At 51.8% G+C, this 15772-nt stretch overlaps 1 protein-coding gene across 1 annotated transcript in view; it reads left to right on the top strand.

The window, feature by feature from the left end:
• TRIM71 (tripartite motif containing 71) overlaps positions 1–15519 on the top strand; it is a 62272-nt gene extending 46753 nt beyond the window's left edge. The window contains exons 2-4 of the mRNA XM_043442687.1: positions 2863–3030; positions 8859–8993; positions 13559–15519. Of these exons, the coding sequence (XP_043298622.1) occupies positions 2863–3030; positions 8859–8993; positions 13559–15010 (1755 nt within the window). The 3' untranslated portion in view covers positions 15011–15519. The remainder of the gene's footprint in view (positions 1–2862; positions 3031–8858; positions 8994–13558) is intronic.
• Positions 15520–15772: the final 253 nt, after the last annotated feature.

Genomic DNA, 15772 nt, shown 5'->3' with positions numbered 1-15772 from the left:
ATATTTTTTGGTTTTAGATAGTGTGTTCTTAAAAAAAAATCAATAGTTGGCTGCGGCTCTGTGACAACCTAGAGGAGTGGGATGGGGTGGGAGGTGGGAGGGAGGTTCAAGAAGGAGGGGGGGACGTATGTATACCTATAGCAGACTCATGTTGATGTATGGCAGAAACCAGCACAATATTGTAAAGCAGTTATCTTTCAACTAACAAGTTAAAAAGTCAACAGTTGAATAAAAGCATTGCTGGGGCTTTGCTTTTACCTTCCTTTTTTTAAAAAAAAAAAATTTCTTTTTCCATGCCACACAGCATATGGGACCCTAGTTCCCTCTCCAGGTATCAAACCCACGACACCCCACCCCCGCCTGCATCCCTGCTTTGGAAGCAGGAGTCTTAGCCACTGGACCACCAGGGAAGTCCTGCCCATTGTTAATGTCACCCACAGCCAACCTGGAAATGCAGAAGCACTGGCACTTAGAAAGTGTAGCATGTTAACTAGTGTAGCATGTTAACTAGTGTAGCATGTTAGCGCTGCACTGATCGCATGTGAAACACTGTCAGATGGGGTCACGCCCCAGGACCCCCACCTGCCCATTGTGCTTCCCACCTCCTGCTTTGGACCTCCCATCTCTGCTAGGATCTCTTTTCTGGCCTCATCACTTGTAGATCCTGTTTATCTGTTTATTTCTGCCTGCACTTTGTAGCACATGGGCTCTTAGTTCCCCAACCAGGGATTGAACTCAAGCCCAGAGTCTTAACCACGAGACCACCAGAGAAGTCCCTGCAAGATCCTTTGAACCCCACCATTTGTGGGATCTCTTCCCCGGGACAATATCATTCCTGTATACTCTAGAGTTTGCAAACTTAAAAGCCCAGAAAAATCAGCTTAATACCTTGTGGTTGAACAACTGCACTTGGAGGCTGCCTTCCAGCTCAGCCCAGAATTCTCTGGTTTGTGGCATTGAGTCCCCAGAGATAGGGTTCCTGGGAGTTCTGGAGTGGAAGCGGTTTCCTGAGGTCCCTGGTCAGACACCACGTGCTCCATACAAGGAACTGAAGCCGAGACAGGTGACTGGATAGCAGGTCTCCTGGCGGGCGGGTGGTAGCGCCAGGCTCAGGCTGACAGCCTGAAGTTCTTCCCCGCTTGGCGGGAGCCCACAGATCTAAGAAAACAGGCAGACACCAGTCAGCTCCTGTGGCCATCCATGCTCTTCCCCCCCTGCAAAGAAAGAGGGTAGATCCTGAGCAGAGGTAAGGGAAGATTGCTTAGCTGTTGGGTAAGAGGAGGGAGCCTTCTGCTGGGAGGTTTTCACACTTCACATTAGCAGGAGTGATCCCTTTATTCCCGTGACAAATGGAAGGAGCAGAGGGGAGCAGGCCAGAGAGTCTCTTTAGCAGAACTTCGTAAAAACAGAGAGTCCAGGGAATTTCCCTGCATTTATTTATTTAGCGTTTTTTGGTTCATATCTCAGGCTGGCTTGAGAATTTTAGGTTTATCGAATGAGAAAGATTACATCTGTAAATGGCAGGCCTATTTCAGAAAGCAGTTGGCCTTCACGGCGGCAAGTGCCTGGTGGTTTCAACTTCTGGAGAAGTACCGCGTTCCGACAAGTTACAAACCCGATCACGTTTCCTGCCTGAGAAAAGGGGGTCTAGAAAACTTGCCGGATCACAGCCATTTCTTTCAAGCAGGAATTTGATCTCCTAAGTCGTCTTTCCTTTTTCCAGTTCTTGATCCCAGAGAAGAAGCACCCTAACCTCTACTGGGTCGTGCTCCTCTGAGTGGAGAGGCATGTTTGCCTGACAGCCGCCTGGGGGCATCATTTCCTAATGGACATGCTCCACCCACAATAAATAATGCGAGCTGACCTGGGCCCTTGCAGTGTGGGACGTGCAGTGTAATTGGAACTTTTTCCATCGCACGACACTCTGCTTCCAGAATCTCCCCGTCTTGAGTCTTACCCCCCTGGGGACACCTTGGCAGGTGGTTTGTGCCCTGGATAGGGTAGCCAGACCCCTGTGTGGCCTCTTTTCACCTGGGCATTGAGTGCTGCAGATGTGAAAGCACCCCCCCCCCCACCCCCAACACACCAACTGCTTCCCTGCCTGTTGGCTGGCTTGCCTTCACCCCCTGGTGTAACAGAGGCAAACTGAAGCCCTGCTCTTGTAAGCAAGCCAGCAAACATTTACAGAGAGTGGTGCTGAGGGCCAGCTCTGGGGAGGGATGCGATGGGACTGGCCCCGTGCCAAGGAGCTTTTGCTGTTGCGTTTATCAACAGGTGGAGGTGATGCCAAGCCTTCTGCCCCTCCCAGCACTGGGGGGCCCCAGGGCAGCACAGAGCATTGCATAAAAGCAGCTCTGTCAAGCACCGGCTGCCTCCCAGGGTCAGCTCCTGGGAACAATTTGGCAGGAAAGAGAAAGACAAGAAGCCGGCTGACTGTCCCATGAGCCTCTGGCCTTCGTTCTAGAAACGGAAGCGCTCACCTTTGCTTAAGTGCTTCTCGATGGAGAAGGTGGCAGCAGGCTGTAGTGGGTGGGTGTTTGATCCTGGCCCCCCCGCCTGGCTTCCCAGCCCAGAGCCTGGGATGGCAAGAGAAACTTGGTGTATTCGTTCATCTCAGACCGCAGAGACATGCTCTTGGAACTTCCTCTGGTTAGATTAGGATTAGGGAAGTCTCTGGCAGGAGGATCATTTTGTTTCTTTGTTTCTTGGCCTTCCAAGCGACTGTGAATGAAACTGGAGTAGCAGGGGGGAGCTGGTTGGTTTTCCTCTGTGTCGGGGGTGGAGGGGAGCGGGTTGTCCTCAGGGGGGTCTGCGCAGCAGAGCATCGCGCCCGCCGTTAACCTGCGCCTCTCTGGTCCCCAGGTGCTGCACCTATACTGTGACACGTGCTCCGTGCCCATCTGCCGCGAGTGCACCGTGGGCCGGCACGGCGGCCACAGTTTCGTCTACCTCCAGGAGGCGCTGCAGGACTCGCGGGCCCTCACCATCCAGCTGCTGGCCGACGCCCAGCAAGGCCGCCAGGCCATCCAGGTTAGTCCCTCACCCCCCTTCACCCGTCTCCCCGGTTCTTGAGGGCACAGAAAATCTTTCCCGCCCCCCTGTCGGCTGTGTGCAGATGTTCGGGCCATGGGACAGTGGCCCAGATGCGCCCACGTGGCAGGCAGCGGCAGTCACATGCGGGCAGAGGGGCAGGGCATGGAGACGGCACAGTCTCGTGAAGATGACAGTGATGTGAGTTGAGTTACTAGCTGCCTGGGACAAGTTTCCCATCCAAGTTCCCCTCTCCTGCCTTTCCCCCACTCCCCGCCCCAATCCAACAGACATCAGCCTGCTTCCATCAGAACTGTAGGAAGATTGTGTCCTCATCTTGCTACCCAGATTGATTTATCGGTGAGAAATCAGTGAGCACGGGAAATTTTATATAGGGTTCAGAGTCTCAGACTTCCCTGGGAGCTAAATAAGGTCATGTAGGAGGGGATACATGTAACTTGGGGACACAGGGAAGTTCGCTTACATCGGTAATAATAGTGTCGCCTGAGCCAGCTTGACACAGGGTTTTAGGAAAATAAAAAAATTGGGTTGTTTTCCTTGTCTGGTAGGATAAGCTTGAAAGTCAGACATTGCTAATCCTCAAGCAGAAATTGAATAGGAAACTGTTTAGAATGTGAATTATTTTTTAAAATAAGATTTTTGAGGGGAGATGGTAAAGAATCGATCATGCTCTAGGGAAGGATGGTTTAGGATTTTAGTAAGTTTCTCAGCAACTGTCACATTCCTATGCCTGACACTGAAGTACTCTTCCTGATGAGTCAGGTAATCTGATATCCAAGGCACTTTGACTCATGAAAGTACAACATGCTGGGAAAGATTGAGGGCAGGAGGAGAGGGGAACGACAGAGGGTGAGATGGTTGGATGGCCTCACCCACTTGATGGACATGAGTTTGAGCACACTCCCGGGAGATGGTGAAGGACAGGGAAGCCTGGCAGGCTGCAGGCCGTGGGGTTGCAAAGAGTCGGACACAACTTAGCAACTGAACAACAACAGATGTAATGTGAGACTTTCATAAAGGTTTTCCCTGGGGCCACCCATAGTTTGGATCAGGAATATAGTTGAAGCCCACTGACAACATTAAGATGAATCATAGTTTCAAAGATACTCAATGTGATAAAGATAACAGCAGTAATTCTCATATATGCTGTGGTGGGCTTTGAGTTTATCGGTGACACTTGCTTCTCTCTTATCTTCTGACTATCAGGCCACTTTAGATACCTGTCACCACTGTTCTCTGTGCAGACATCACTAATCGCTTTTGGCACTCTTCTCAGCGAAACCCAGATTTGGCCTCAGACTCTCCTCGGTACTAAGTGGCCGCCACTCAACAGTCAGCTGGCATCACTGACTTCCCTGCCCAGATTGAGATCCTCCACTTCAAGTGTTTGATTGAATCTGTTAACATTTGAAGACAACCTTTTTTTTCCTCAAGTGCCATGCGTGTTCGGTGATCTTCCTTCTTTCCTCCCTCCCCCGCCCCCCTTTTCTTTCCTGCTTTCTTATTTATTTATTTTTTAGATATTTATTTTTGGTTGTGCCAGGTCTTAGTCGCGGCACACGGGATCTTTAGTTTTGGCGTGTGGAATCTAGTTCCCCGACCAGGGGTCGAACCAGGCCCCCTGCATCAGGAGCACAAAGTCCCAGCTTTTGGACCACCAGGGAAGTCCCTCTTCTTTTTTTAAAAAATTAATTAAATTATTTTAGCTGGAGGATGACTTTACAATATTGTGGTTTTTGTCATACATCGACATGAATCAGCCACGGTGCACACTTCTTTTTTTTTTTATATCAAGTGTGTGTTTCTGTTTTCCGAGCTTCCCCAACCCTTTAATTCATCCACTGCCATTTCCCCCAACCCATCTGCCTCTTGCACCCTTCAAGTGCTCAGCGTAGATAACGGGAACTAGTTAAGCAGGTCCCGGTCTGCACACCGCGGAGTGCAATGCTTGCCTGCGAGTTGTGTAGGATTTGGAGAAGAAAGATCCATTTGGTCTCTTCACGCCGAGCTTTTATGACTTTGGGGATGGGGACGACTCAAATTACAACCAGAGCTTTGCTCCCCTTCTACCTGTTCCGGGCTTCCCTGGTGGCTCAGCTGGTGAAGAATCCACCTGCATTACGGGAGACCTAGGTTCAATCCCTGGGTTGGAAGGATCCCCTGGCAAAGGGAAAGGCTACCCACTCCAGTATTCTGGCCCGGAGAATTCCGTGGACTGTATAGTTGCAAAGAGTCGGACACAACTGAGCAACTTTCACTTCAATTTTACCTGTTTGGAAAATGGAAGAAATAGTTCCTATCATCCGGTGGGAGGGCCAAACCCAGGGGGAGAAGACGCTGAGAGCAGCCTGGCTAGGGGACAGGGTAGGGTGGAGCGTTGAACAGACCCTCACTGGCCGTGCTGCCCATTGCAAGGGGTGGATGGTGGTCACTGCCCTCCGGCCAGTTCTTGCCCTGTAGGAATGTGCGCCTGTTATTTCCATTTCTTCTGATTTTAATGGAAAATCAGTTTGGTGAATAACATGACCTTACTATAAACCTAAGGCAGTTTGATGCCTTTACTTACCATCGGGGAGGCATTTTAAGAAGTTCCAGACATAGGCATGGTTGGCTCAGTCATATAGACGAGGACATCAGCTCTGTGCTGGTTAATACCCAGAGCCTCTGGAAACAGGGCATACCATTACTGATGTGCCAGCCCGCCCTTTCATGGTCTGAGGCAGGGGCTGCAGTGCTTCAGATGCATGTCTAGAAGTGGGGGAAAGGACCTCGTCTCTTCCTTTTGACTTCCTGTTTTCAGCAGCAGCTCTTTTCCCCTCCTGGTAGCAGAAGTTGGTTCCAGTTCCCAGCTGCTGCCACTCCCGAGTGAGCTGGGCCCTGGGGTGTCCCTCCCCACACTTCTGGGTCCCGGGAACCCCCACTTGCTTTGTTCTCAGACCCCAAGGGTGGTAGCTGCTGACCAAAGGGACTCTCTGGATCCTCAGGGCCCCCTTTGCCCTAGCAGGTCTCCACTTTCTGTACAGCCAAATTCCCTGCATTAAATCGTCTCTGTTTAAATGTCTAGTGAGGTTTCTCTTTTTCTGAATCAGTCCTGACTGACAAACCTGAGATATTTTGAAAGCTACTGACTCTGTTATATCTCTGCTCATGTACACACTTACTTGATTGATCAGTCTTAACTTTTTCTCTCTGGGGTAGTTTGGATACATCCACCTATTTCAACTTGTCGGCTACTGTATTAGTTTCCTGGGGCTGCTATGAACTGGGTGACTTACAGCAATCGGTTCTGGAGGCTATAAGTCAGAAACCAAGGTATCGCTAAGGCTGTGCTCCTTGTGAAGACTAGGGAAAAACCTTGTCTTGCTTCTTCCTGCCTTGACTTGTACCTGCATCACTTTGGGTTTCTGCCTCTGTCTGCCCATGGCCCTCTGGGCCTCCATGGTGGCTCAGACAGTAAAGAATCTGCCCGCAATGGTGGAGACCCGAGTTTGATCCCTGGGTTGGAAAGATTCCCTGGAGAAGGCAATGGCGCAACCCACTCGAGTATTCTTGCCTGGAGCATTCCATTGACGGGAGCCTGGCGGGCTACAGTCTGTGGGGTTACAAAGAGTCGGGCACGACTGAGCAACTGACTCTGACTTTTCACTTTCCCCCAGCCCTGTGTGGTACAAGTCATTGGATTTAGGACTCACGCTAGTCCTCTGTGACCTCATCTTAAACAGTGACATTTGCAAAGACCTTATTTTCAAGTTAAGTCACTTCCTGCAGTTTCAGGCACATCTGAATTTTGGCAGGACAGTGTTTAACCCACTGCAGTCATGGGTGGGTGTTCTTTACTTCCAATTTTAGTGAAGGATGTGACATCTGAGCTGAGTTTGGGAATCTTGGGGTGACTTTGGAGGTGAGAGCTATCCCAGACCATGGATAGCCTGTGAGGTGTCCAGATCAGCCAGGTACCAGCTCTGATCCACTCAGTGGGTCCTTAGGCCTCCTGGGGATGTCCACTGTGTCTGGTTTGGGGGCAGCTGCTTGGGGTTCCCTAGCCATTAATGTGTCTTCCAACTGAGAGCATCAAACGTGGTCAGTTAGGGGTCCTAGTTATAAGTGACTGAATGAATTGTAGCTGGCTGTTGTTGTTTGGTCTCTTAAGTTGTTGTCTGATTGTTTTTCGACCCCATGGACTGTACTCCACTAGGGAATTCCCTGGCAAGAATACTGGAGTGGGTTTCCATCCCCTTCTTCCGGGGATCTTCTTGACCCAGGGGTTGAGCCCACATCCCCTGCAGATTCTTTACTGCTAAGCCACTAGGGAAGCCCTTGTCACAACTGCTTAGCTGAGAGCATGGTCCTGAAAATAAGGTTGGTCATGTATTGTTTGATTCCATTTGTGAGAAATATCCAGAAGGAACAGATCTATAGAGACGGTAGGTGTTGGATGCCATGAGGGAGAGGGAGGGGAGATGGCAAACGACTGCTTCATGGGCATGGATGCTTCCTTTTGGGTGAAGATGGTGTTCTGGAGCCAGAGAGTGGTGGTGACCACACCACATTCCATGCGCTGAGGGTCGCTTGTGGGATCACATCTCAAGGGAGGAGGTATGGGTAGGCCTACTTACTTGTATGATGTGGCTAAGTGGGCTGAAGGGAAAGGATGGTTGTGCCTTTGTCGCAGGGGTTATCAGCTAGGCGCTGTTACTAATAGCCGTATTTTACTCCAGGCCAGGTTCTGGACCCAGCTTTTCCCCTGTATTGTTCTGCATTTTACTTACGTTCGCCCCAAAGTTGGAGAAGGCCAGGAACACGTCTGAGACCTTAGAAACTAGTAGGAGGTGGAGTTGGGATCTGAATGAACCTGGGTTTCTGAGCCCCAGGCTGGCCATCCAGCCTGGCTTACCCAGGACGGGCGCCAGCCATGGATGCATTCCACGTCCCAGAAAGCCTCTTGTGCCAGGCACACGGTTGATGGCTCATTTGCAGCTGATCACTGAGCCCAGGCAGGATCCAGACCCTTGAGGCCTCCCTGGGTTCTTCCTGATCTGGGCCACCTGCTCTAAAGCCAGTTGGAGTATCAGAGTTGGTTTGGAATCCCTGATTTAATACCTCAGTATCTCCAATCCTTGTGGCTTCTCAAGACACATCATGTAATATTCATGAAGACACCAGGCCTTCTGTCTGCATTAATTTTTTATGAGCAATACTACGTCTGATTAAACGGGCTGATTTACTGGGGGCTGGTGGTACAGTGTAGGGGCGTGGCAGGGGCAGGGATGGGCTCTGGCAAGCTGTGTCTGGCCACAGGTGTGGCTTCTCAGGTGGGTGCGACACGGTTCCCAGTTTGCACTCAGCGTGGCTTCTGAGCTGGGCTGCAGCCCGTGGCACGTCTCCCTCCAGGGATGTGCTTGGCCTTCGGGGCTTCCCCCAGGTAGGGACCCGGGCGGGAAAGCCTGTGGGAAGTGGGCCACGTGTCCGGAGTCGTGTATTTCACATCTGACCAGTTTTGGGCTGGGTCCCAGCTTCAGTGGTTTCACTGTGCCGGAGTATCTCTCTAACAATCCTGACATTCACTGTGGAAGTGCCATTTCTCATACAAAGAAACCCAGCCCTTGCCCAGCAGCTCCTCCAGTTACCCGTCAGACAGAATCCCTTCTTTCTCCCAACGCCCACTCTTCTTTCCCAGGACGGGGACCATGCGGCCTGGGTGGGGGCCCGCAGCATTCATTTTTCGGGGCTGAAGAAAAGGAGCCTTAAGTATTGCGTGTGGGGAGTGAAGGTCTTTCTCTGCTCTGAGATTGCTTTTGGTTTTGCAGCTGAGCATCGAGCAGGCCCAGACGGTGGCAGAGCAGGTGGAGATGAAGGCAAAAGTGGTGCAGTCGGAGGTCAAAGCTGTGACCGCGAGACACAAGAAGGCCCTGGAGGAGCGGGAGTGTGAGCTGCTCTGGAAGGTAACGGGGGCCTCCCCACCCCTCCCTGGGCCGGCTCGGCGGCCGCGTGACCTCTGTGAGCCTCAGCAGGACAGCGAGTGTTCTGACATCGTCCCCTGGACCCTGGCTCCAAGTGTCGAATAGTCTGCAGAAAGATGCTGCTGCTGCTGCTAAGTTGCTTCAGTCGTGTCCGACTCTGTGCGACCCCATAGGTGGCCGCCCACCAGACTCCTCTGTCCCTGGGATCCTCCAGGCAAGAACACTGGAGTGGGTTGCCATTTCCTTCTCGCAGAAAGATGCAGGCATATCTAGACATTGCAGGTGCCCTCCAAGCAGAGGGACTCCTTTCAGAAGTAGTCAGGTCCCTGAGACTGGATGGTGTCTTGGGTTTTCTTGACTTTTTTTTTTTTTTTTTTTTTGCATGTGGGCTCTTAATCCCCCAGCCAGGGTTGGAACCCGCGGCCCTACAGGGGTAGCCCTGGGAGCGCGAGACCTAACCACTGGACCACCAGGGGAGTCCCAGGAGGCTCGGGTTTTCTATTGCAGACAGGACAGAAAATTCTAGGCAGAAAGAAGGGAGTACAGTGGAGGCTGCCATCAGGAAAGCAGGCTGCTAGGACGCATCCTTAGTTTTGGTGCTCCGGCTGGTGGGACTTCCTGACCCCTTGTGAAAGCCAGTTTTCCCTTGTGGGGGCAGTGAACGCCTGTGCCCTTTCTTCCTGTTGGAGCAGGAAAGAGTCCGCTGGTGTGCTGTTTAGATAACATCAGCTGGAGAGATGACTCGCCCCGCCCACGTCCCCAGCAGCATTTTCTTGTCAGATCTTCCACCCTTGCCCAGGAAGAAAAGGGCAACAGGCCTGAGAGGGTCCAGTGCCTCTCGCCAGTTCCCAAGAGGAATCAGTCCACCTTCTCAGAACACACGACGACACCTATGCAGGGACTTCGCTGGTGGTCCACTGGTTAGGACTATACTTCCAGTGCACGGGGCGCAGGTCCCATTCTTGGTTGGGGAACTAAGATCCCACGTGTCATTTGGCACGGCCAGAAAATAATTGAAAAAGAAGATGCCAGCAAAGACTGTACAGAGCTTATGTAAGTGGGTGTATTTGGGTGTGTGGTGCTTGTTTGACTCGTTGCATCTTGATTTCTTTCTTTTTAAAATTATTTATTTGTTTTTGGTTGCACTTGATCTTCGTTGCTGCTCAGGGGCTTCCTCTAGTTGTGCAGGTGGGGGGTGCGCTACTCTTCTGCGGTTTGGGGGTTTCTCTTGTTATGGAGCACAGTCTCTAGGCGCACGGGCTGAATTCAGTAGTTGCAGCTCGTGGGCTCTAGACCCGGGCTTAGTTGCCCCAAGGCATGTGAGATCGTCCTGGATCAGGGATTGAACCCGTGTCCCCTGCATTGGCAGGCAGATGCCTATCCGCTTGGCCACTAGGGCAGTCTGAAGGCATCTTGATTTCTAAAAATGATCCTCGTCAATTTCCTCTGCCCTAAAACAGTGAATTGTGCCGGCCTTTTGGAAGGCTGCGTTGGCTTCTGCATTGCCCCTTCCTGTCTGCTTTCTGCCTTCTCTGGCCTCTCAAGGAATATGGCTTCGCTCCCTTTTGGCAGGAGAGTCCTTGGGTAGAAACAGTCCAAGAGCTCATTCACATGGTTTATTCGGGCACCTCCGTGGGCCTGCCACAGTTTTCAGACACTCTGATGTCCCCCCAGTCTGCCGGTCCCATGCCACCCACGAATGTTAATTATAACTGAGAGGGGCCCCCTTCTTGCAACCTGAGAGCTCTGTGGTGAACTCTGCCACAAACTTGCTCTTCTGGATTTGTGGATGAAAAGGCCTTTGTGTGCGGGGGTTTCTGCAGACCTCACCTTAGTTCCCCTCCCTCTGGTGGGCCTGACTCGCATCCTCCTTCCTCGCAGGGCAGTGCTCGTTTAGGGAGGACTAGAGAGCCTGCGCTTTACTGGAGGAGAAGCAGATGGGGAAGCAGAGGCTGTCTCTTCTTCATGTAAGCAGGTTCTTGTTCACTTGCCTAAAAACTCACTTTTGGATGACCCCAAATCAGCTTGCTCATGCTGGACACACAGCAGTCCCGTTCATCTCTGCTTTCTGCTGGAGTACCTTGCCCCAGATTCTGGGGGAGTCTGCCTTCTCCACTGATTACTAACTTTTCTGCTCCCTCCTGCCTGTCCCCGCCTGGGCACCTTTGTGTATAACATTCTGCTTTTGTGCATCTTGGTTATTGAAAACACTTGAGTGCTGGGTGACCCAGTTTCACGCGTCTGGATGCACCTCCTCTTTCTTGTGACTTACACGTTTCCAAACACACAGTTGAGGATGAGAACCGAGACCCAGAGATACGGTCCAGAGCAACAACAAGGGGATATGGCTTCTTTTTGGTCCGCACCCGGGCCTCTCTGCATGCATGTCCTTCCAGAGTGGACAGATGAATGTGCAGGAATCGGGTTCAGAATCATGTTATCCACCCCGCAAAGGGAAATCGGATTAAATCCAGCCAGTGAACCCTTCTTCTAAAATAGACACTCCGTGGCTTTCAGATCAGTTAGGCACTCAGAAGTCACGGTCCTCTCTGCAGAACAATGCAGACTGGTCGGGCGGCTGGTTTCTTCTCTTCACGGAGCAAAACACTTAAATTTAGAGGAATCTCAGGTTATTTCATGCGAAAGAGTGGAGAAATGGCTGTTTCGTCAGTCAAACAAAAACCCCACGTTCCCTAATAGTGTGGTTTGGAACCCTCGGAAACAGGACAGAAGCCGTGTTTTTACATACTACAGCATTTTAGGTTTAGAGGCCCCTTTGGAAATAATCCAGGCCAGCGGTTGCCAGAAAAGATGGTGTCTCCAGATCTGGGGTGTGGGGCCTCTTAGGCTCCCTGTTGAAAATCTCTAAAACCTGTGAACAGAGAAAACAGTGAAGATGGGGGACAGAGGGGGGATTAGTTTGTAATCTGGAATTAGATGCTCACCAAATCCTCCTTTTACTCCCTCCACACACAAGTGTTCTCCCTCTGATTGTGTGTGTGTGTGTGTGTTTATGTTGAGAAAGAGACAGAGAAATAACCTTCAAGAGACTTCAGGCCCTTGTGTAGAAGATTCAGTTCGTTGGGATTCAGCTTTGCGCTCCAGTCCGTTGGGCAGTCCTGCCTCTGGTCCCGTGTCTGCCACTTTACTCTCCACCTTTCAGGCTAGGGTCCCTGGAAACCCTCTGTCTGAGTCAGACCCCCCTCGTGAGTCTCCATCACACTCTGTCTACCCTCTAACCCCTAGCACTCTCTGAATTTGTCTTACTGTCTTTCATTGCTTGCTTAGTATCTGTCTTTTGAAATTATAAGCTCAGTGGGCTGAGGCAGGTGTTTTCTGTTGGCCACGTGTATCTCTAGCCCCTGGTGCAGAGGAGGTGCTCAGGAAATGTCTACATCTGTCACATGGCTGTTTTTCACTGTTATTTAATTTTTAAAAGGCTTCCCTGATAGCTCGGTTGGTAAAGAATCTGCCTGCAGTGCGAGAGACCTGGCTTCGATCCCTGGGTTGGGAAGATCCCCTGGAGAAAGGAAAGGCTACCCACTCCAGTATTCTGGCCTGGAGAATTCCATGGACTGTGTATAGTCCACAGGGTTGCAAAGAGTCAGACACGACTGAGCAACTTGCACTTCAAATTTTTAAAAAATATTTTATTCAGCTGCACTGGTCTTCATTGGAGCACATGGGATCTTGAGCTGTGGCATGTGAACTCTTGCATGCAGCATGTGTAATCCAGTTCCCTGACTAGGAACCTGGGCCTCCTGCATTGGGAACATGGAGTCTTAGCTGCTGGACCACCAGCGGGAAGTCCCTAATTTCTAGCTTAGAGAAAAGTTGCAGGGATGATAAAAGAACTCCATGTATCCTTGATCCATATTCACCAGTTATTTACATCATGTTCCATTTTCATCAATGTGTGTGTGTGTGTGTGTGTGTGCGCGCACGCATGAGCCGCACGCACATGCATGCAGTTTGAGAGTAAGTTGGAATGTTGGCAACTCAGCACCTTTACAACTAAATGTTCATTTCCTCTGATCAAGGACATTCTCTTAATCAAAACCAGGAAGCTGAGGCTTGATACGACACTACTTTCTAATCTTGAGTCTAGTCCATAGTCACATTTCACCAATAGTATTTTTTTTTGGTTACTGGTTTTTTTTGGCCATGCCACTAGGCATGTGAGGTCTTAGTTCCCTGACCAGGGATGGAGCTTGCACTCTCTGCAGTGGAAGCGCAGAGTCAAAACCACTGGACCACCAGGGAACGTCCCACCTGTAATGGGTTCAAGAGCAGCATTTCCTCAGTCCAGGGTTAGTCATTGCATTTAGCCATCAGGTCTCTGTAGTCATCACCCTTGACCAGGGAAAGTTTCCCCGCCTTCCTCTGTCTTTGCATTTTGCTACGCTGGGGGCGTGGAGACCAGTCATTTCTGCAGCCCCTCAGTCTGAGGTTTCCCTCAGTGTGTGAGTCTGTCAGCCAATGCATTGCTTTCTGTCTGTCTTCTAAGCCTCCGTGCCCTCTCTTCTGGCTCTCACCTTTCTCTCCAGGTAGAGAAGATCCGCCAGGTGAAGGCCAAGTCACTGTACCTGCAGGTGGAGAAGCTGCGGCAGAACCTGAACAAGCTGGAGAGCACCATCAGCGCCGTCCAGCAGGTCCTGGAGGAGGGCCGGGCGCTGGACATCCTGCTGGCCCGGGACCGCATGCTGGCCCAGGTGCAGGAGCTCAAGACCGTGCGTAGTCTCCTGCAGCCCCAGGAGGACGACCGGGTCATGTTCACGCCCCCCGACCAGGCCCTGTATCTCGCCATCAAGTCCTTCGGCTTCGTCAGCAGCGGGGCCTTCGCACCGCTCACCAAGGCTACGGGCGACGGCCTCAAGCGGGCCCTGCAGGGGAAGGTGGCCTCCTTCACCGTCATCGGCTACGACCACGACGGGGAGCCCCGGCTGTCAGGGGGTGACCTCATGTCGGCCGTGGTCCTGGGCCCCGACGGCAACCTGTTCGGCGCGGAGGTGAGCGACCAGCAGAACGGGACATACGTGGTGAGCTACCGGCCACAGCTGGAGGGGGAGCACTTGGTATCGGTCACGCTGTGCAACCAGCACATCGAGAACAGCCCCTTCAAGGTGGTGGTCAAGTCCGGCCGCAGCTACGTGGGCATCGGGCTCCCCGGCCTGAGCTTCGGCAGCGAGGGCGACAGTGACGGCAAGCTCTGCCGCCCGTGGGGCGTGAGCGTGGACAAAGAGGGCTACATCGTGGTGGCCGACCGCAGCAACAACCGCATCCAGGTGTTCAAGCCGTGCGGCGCCTTCCACCACAAGTTCGGCACGCTGGGCTCCCGGCCGGGGCAGTTCGACCGGCCTGCCGGGGTGGCCTGCGATGCCTCCCGCAGGATCGTGGTGGCCGACAAGGACAATCATCGCATCCAGGTCTTCACCTTCGAGGGCCAGTTCCTCCTCAAGTTCGGGGAGAAGGGCACCAAAAACGGGCAGTTCAACTACCCCTGGGATGTGGCGGTGAATTCCGAGGGCAAGATCTTGGTCTCAGACACGCGGAACCACCGCATCCAGCTGTTCGGGCCTGACGGGGTCTTCCTGAATAAGTACGGCTTCGAGGGGGCTCTCTGGAAGCACTTTGACTCCCCGCGGGGCGTGGCTTTCAACCACGAGGGCCACTTGGTGGTCACCGACTTCAACAACCACCGGCTCCTGGTCATCCACCCCGACTGCCAGTCGGCCCGCTTCCTGGGCTCCGAGGGCACGGGCAACGGGCAGTTCCTGCGGCCGCAGGGCGTGGCCGTGGACCAGGAGGGGCGCATCATCGTGGCCGACTCCAGGAACCACCGGGTGCAGATGTTTGAGTCCAACGGCAGCTTCCTGTGCAAGTTCGGCGCCCAGGGCAGCGGCTTCGGGCAGATGGACCGGCCCTCCGGCATCGCGGTCACGCCGGACGGGATGATCGTCGTGGTGGACTTCGGCAACAATCGAATCCTTATCTTCTAATCACGTTTCCTGGGCTTCCGTGTTTGGGGTGCGCGTGTATCCATCTCTTCTCTCCTGTCTCTTCTCCCCCCTTTTGAATTTCAAAGAGGAAACTGTCTCAGGGAAAAAAATTTTTTTTTGTTTTTTGCTTTTGTTTGAAAGACAACAAGAAAAGTACAACATTGCTTACGTCCTACCTCATCTTTATTTTTTTACAGATGAATGTACTTATCTTTTCTGCAGGGATTGAGCCTGTGAAGTGATATCTCTATCTACCTCAGAACCCTTTTACATTTCCTTCTCCGACAGGCCCTCTGCCTCCTCCCACCCTCGCTCAGTGGGGGCTTCCCTCCCCCTCCGTGGGGTGTGACACGCACAAGCCTAGCATCTCTGTGGCTGGGGGGGCGGGCACTGGATGTGTGCGGTGGGTTGCATTCTGTAGATTGAGCCAAGGAAACATGAGAAAACTACTAAGTAAAAAGAAAAAAGAAAAAAAAAACTATAAAACATGGAAAAATAGGATTTAAGATGCTTAATTGTAGAGTATTTGTGTTCTTAAGAATACTGTGTTCATGGGGTTAGGTTGTGTTGTGTGATCTTGATCTTTTTGGGAAAAAATCTTTTTTCTTCTTTATTTTTTCTTTATTTTTTTTTTTTTTTAATGCTGCAACAGAGAACTTTCCTGTGTTCTCCTTTTATACCTCAGTGTGTTTCTCATCCTGTTCAACATCAGTATCTTTTCTTACTCCTAGAAGATGTGGCTGTGGCTTGCTAGCCGAGAAA

The sequence above is a fragment of the Cervus canadensis genome, chromosome 22 (assembly GCF_019320065.1).
Source record: "Cervus canadensis isolate Bull #8, Minnesota chromosome 22, ASM1932006v1, whole genome shotgun sequence".
NCBI lineage: Eukaryota > Metazoa > Chordata > Mammalia > Artiodactyla > Cervidae > Cervus > Cervus canadensis.
The sequence above is the reverse complement of the archived record's forward strand: the minus strand, read 5'-3'. Positions and strand labels throughout refer to the sequence as shown.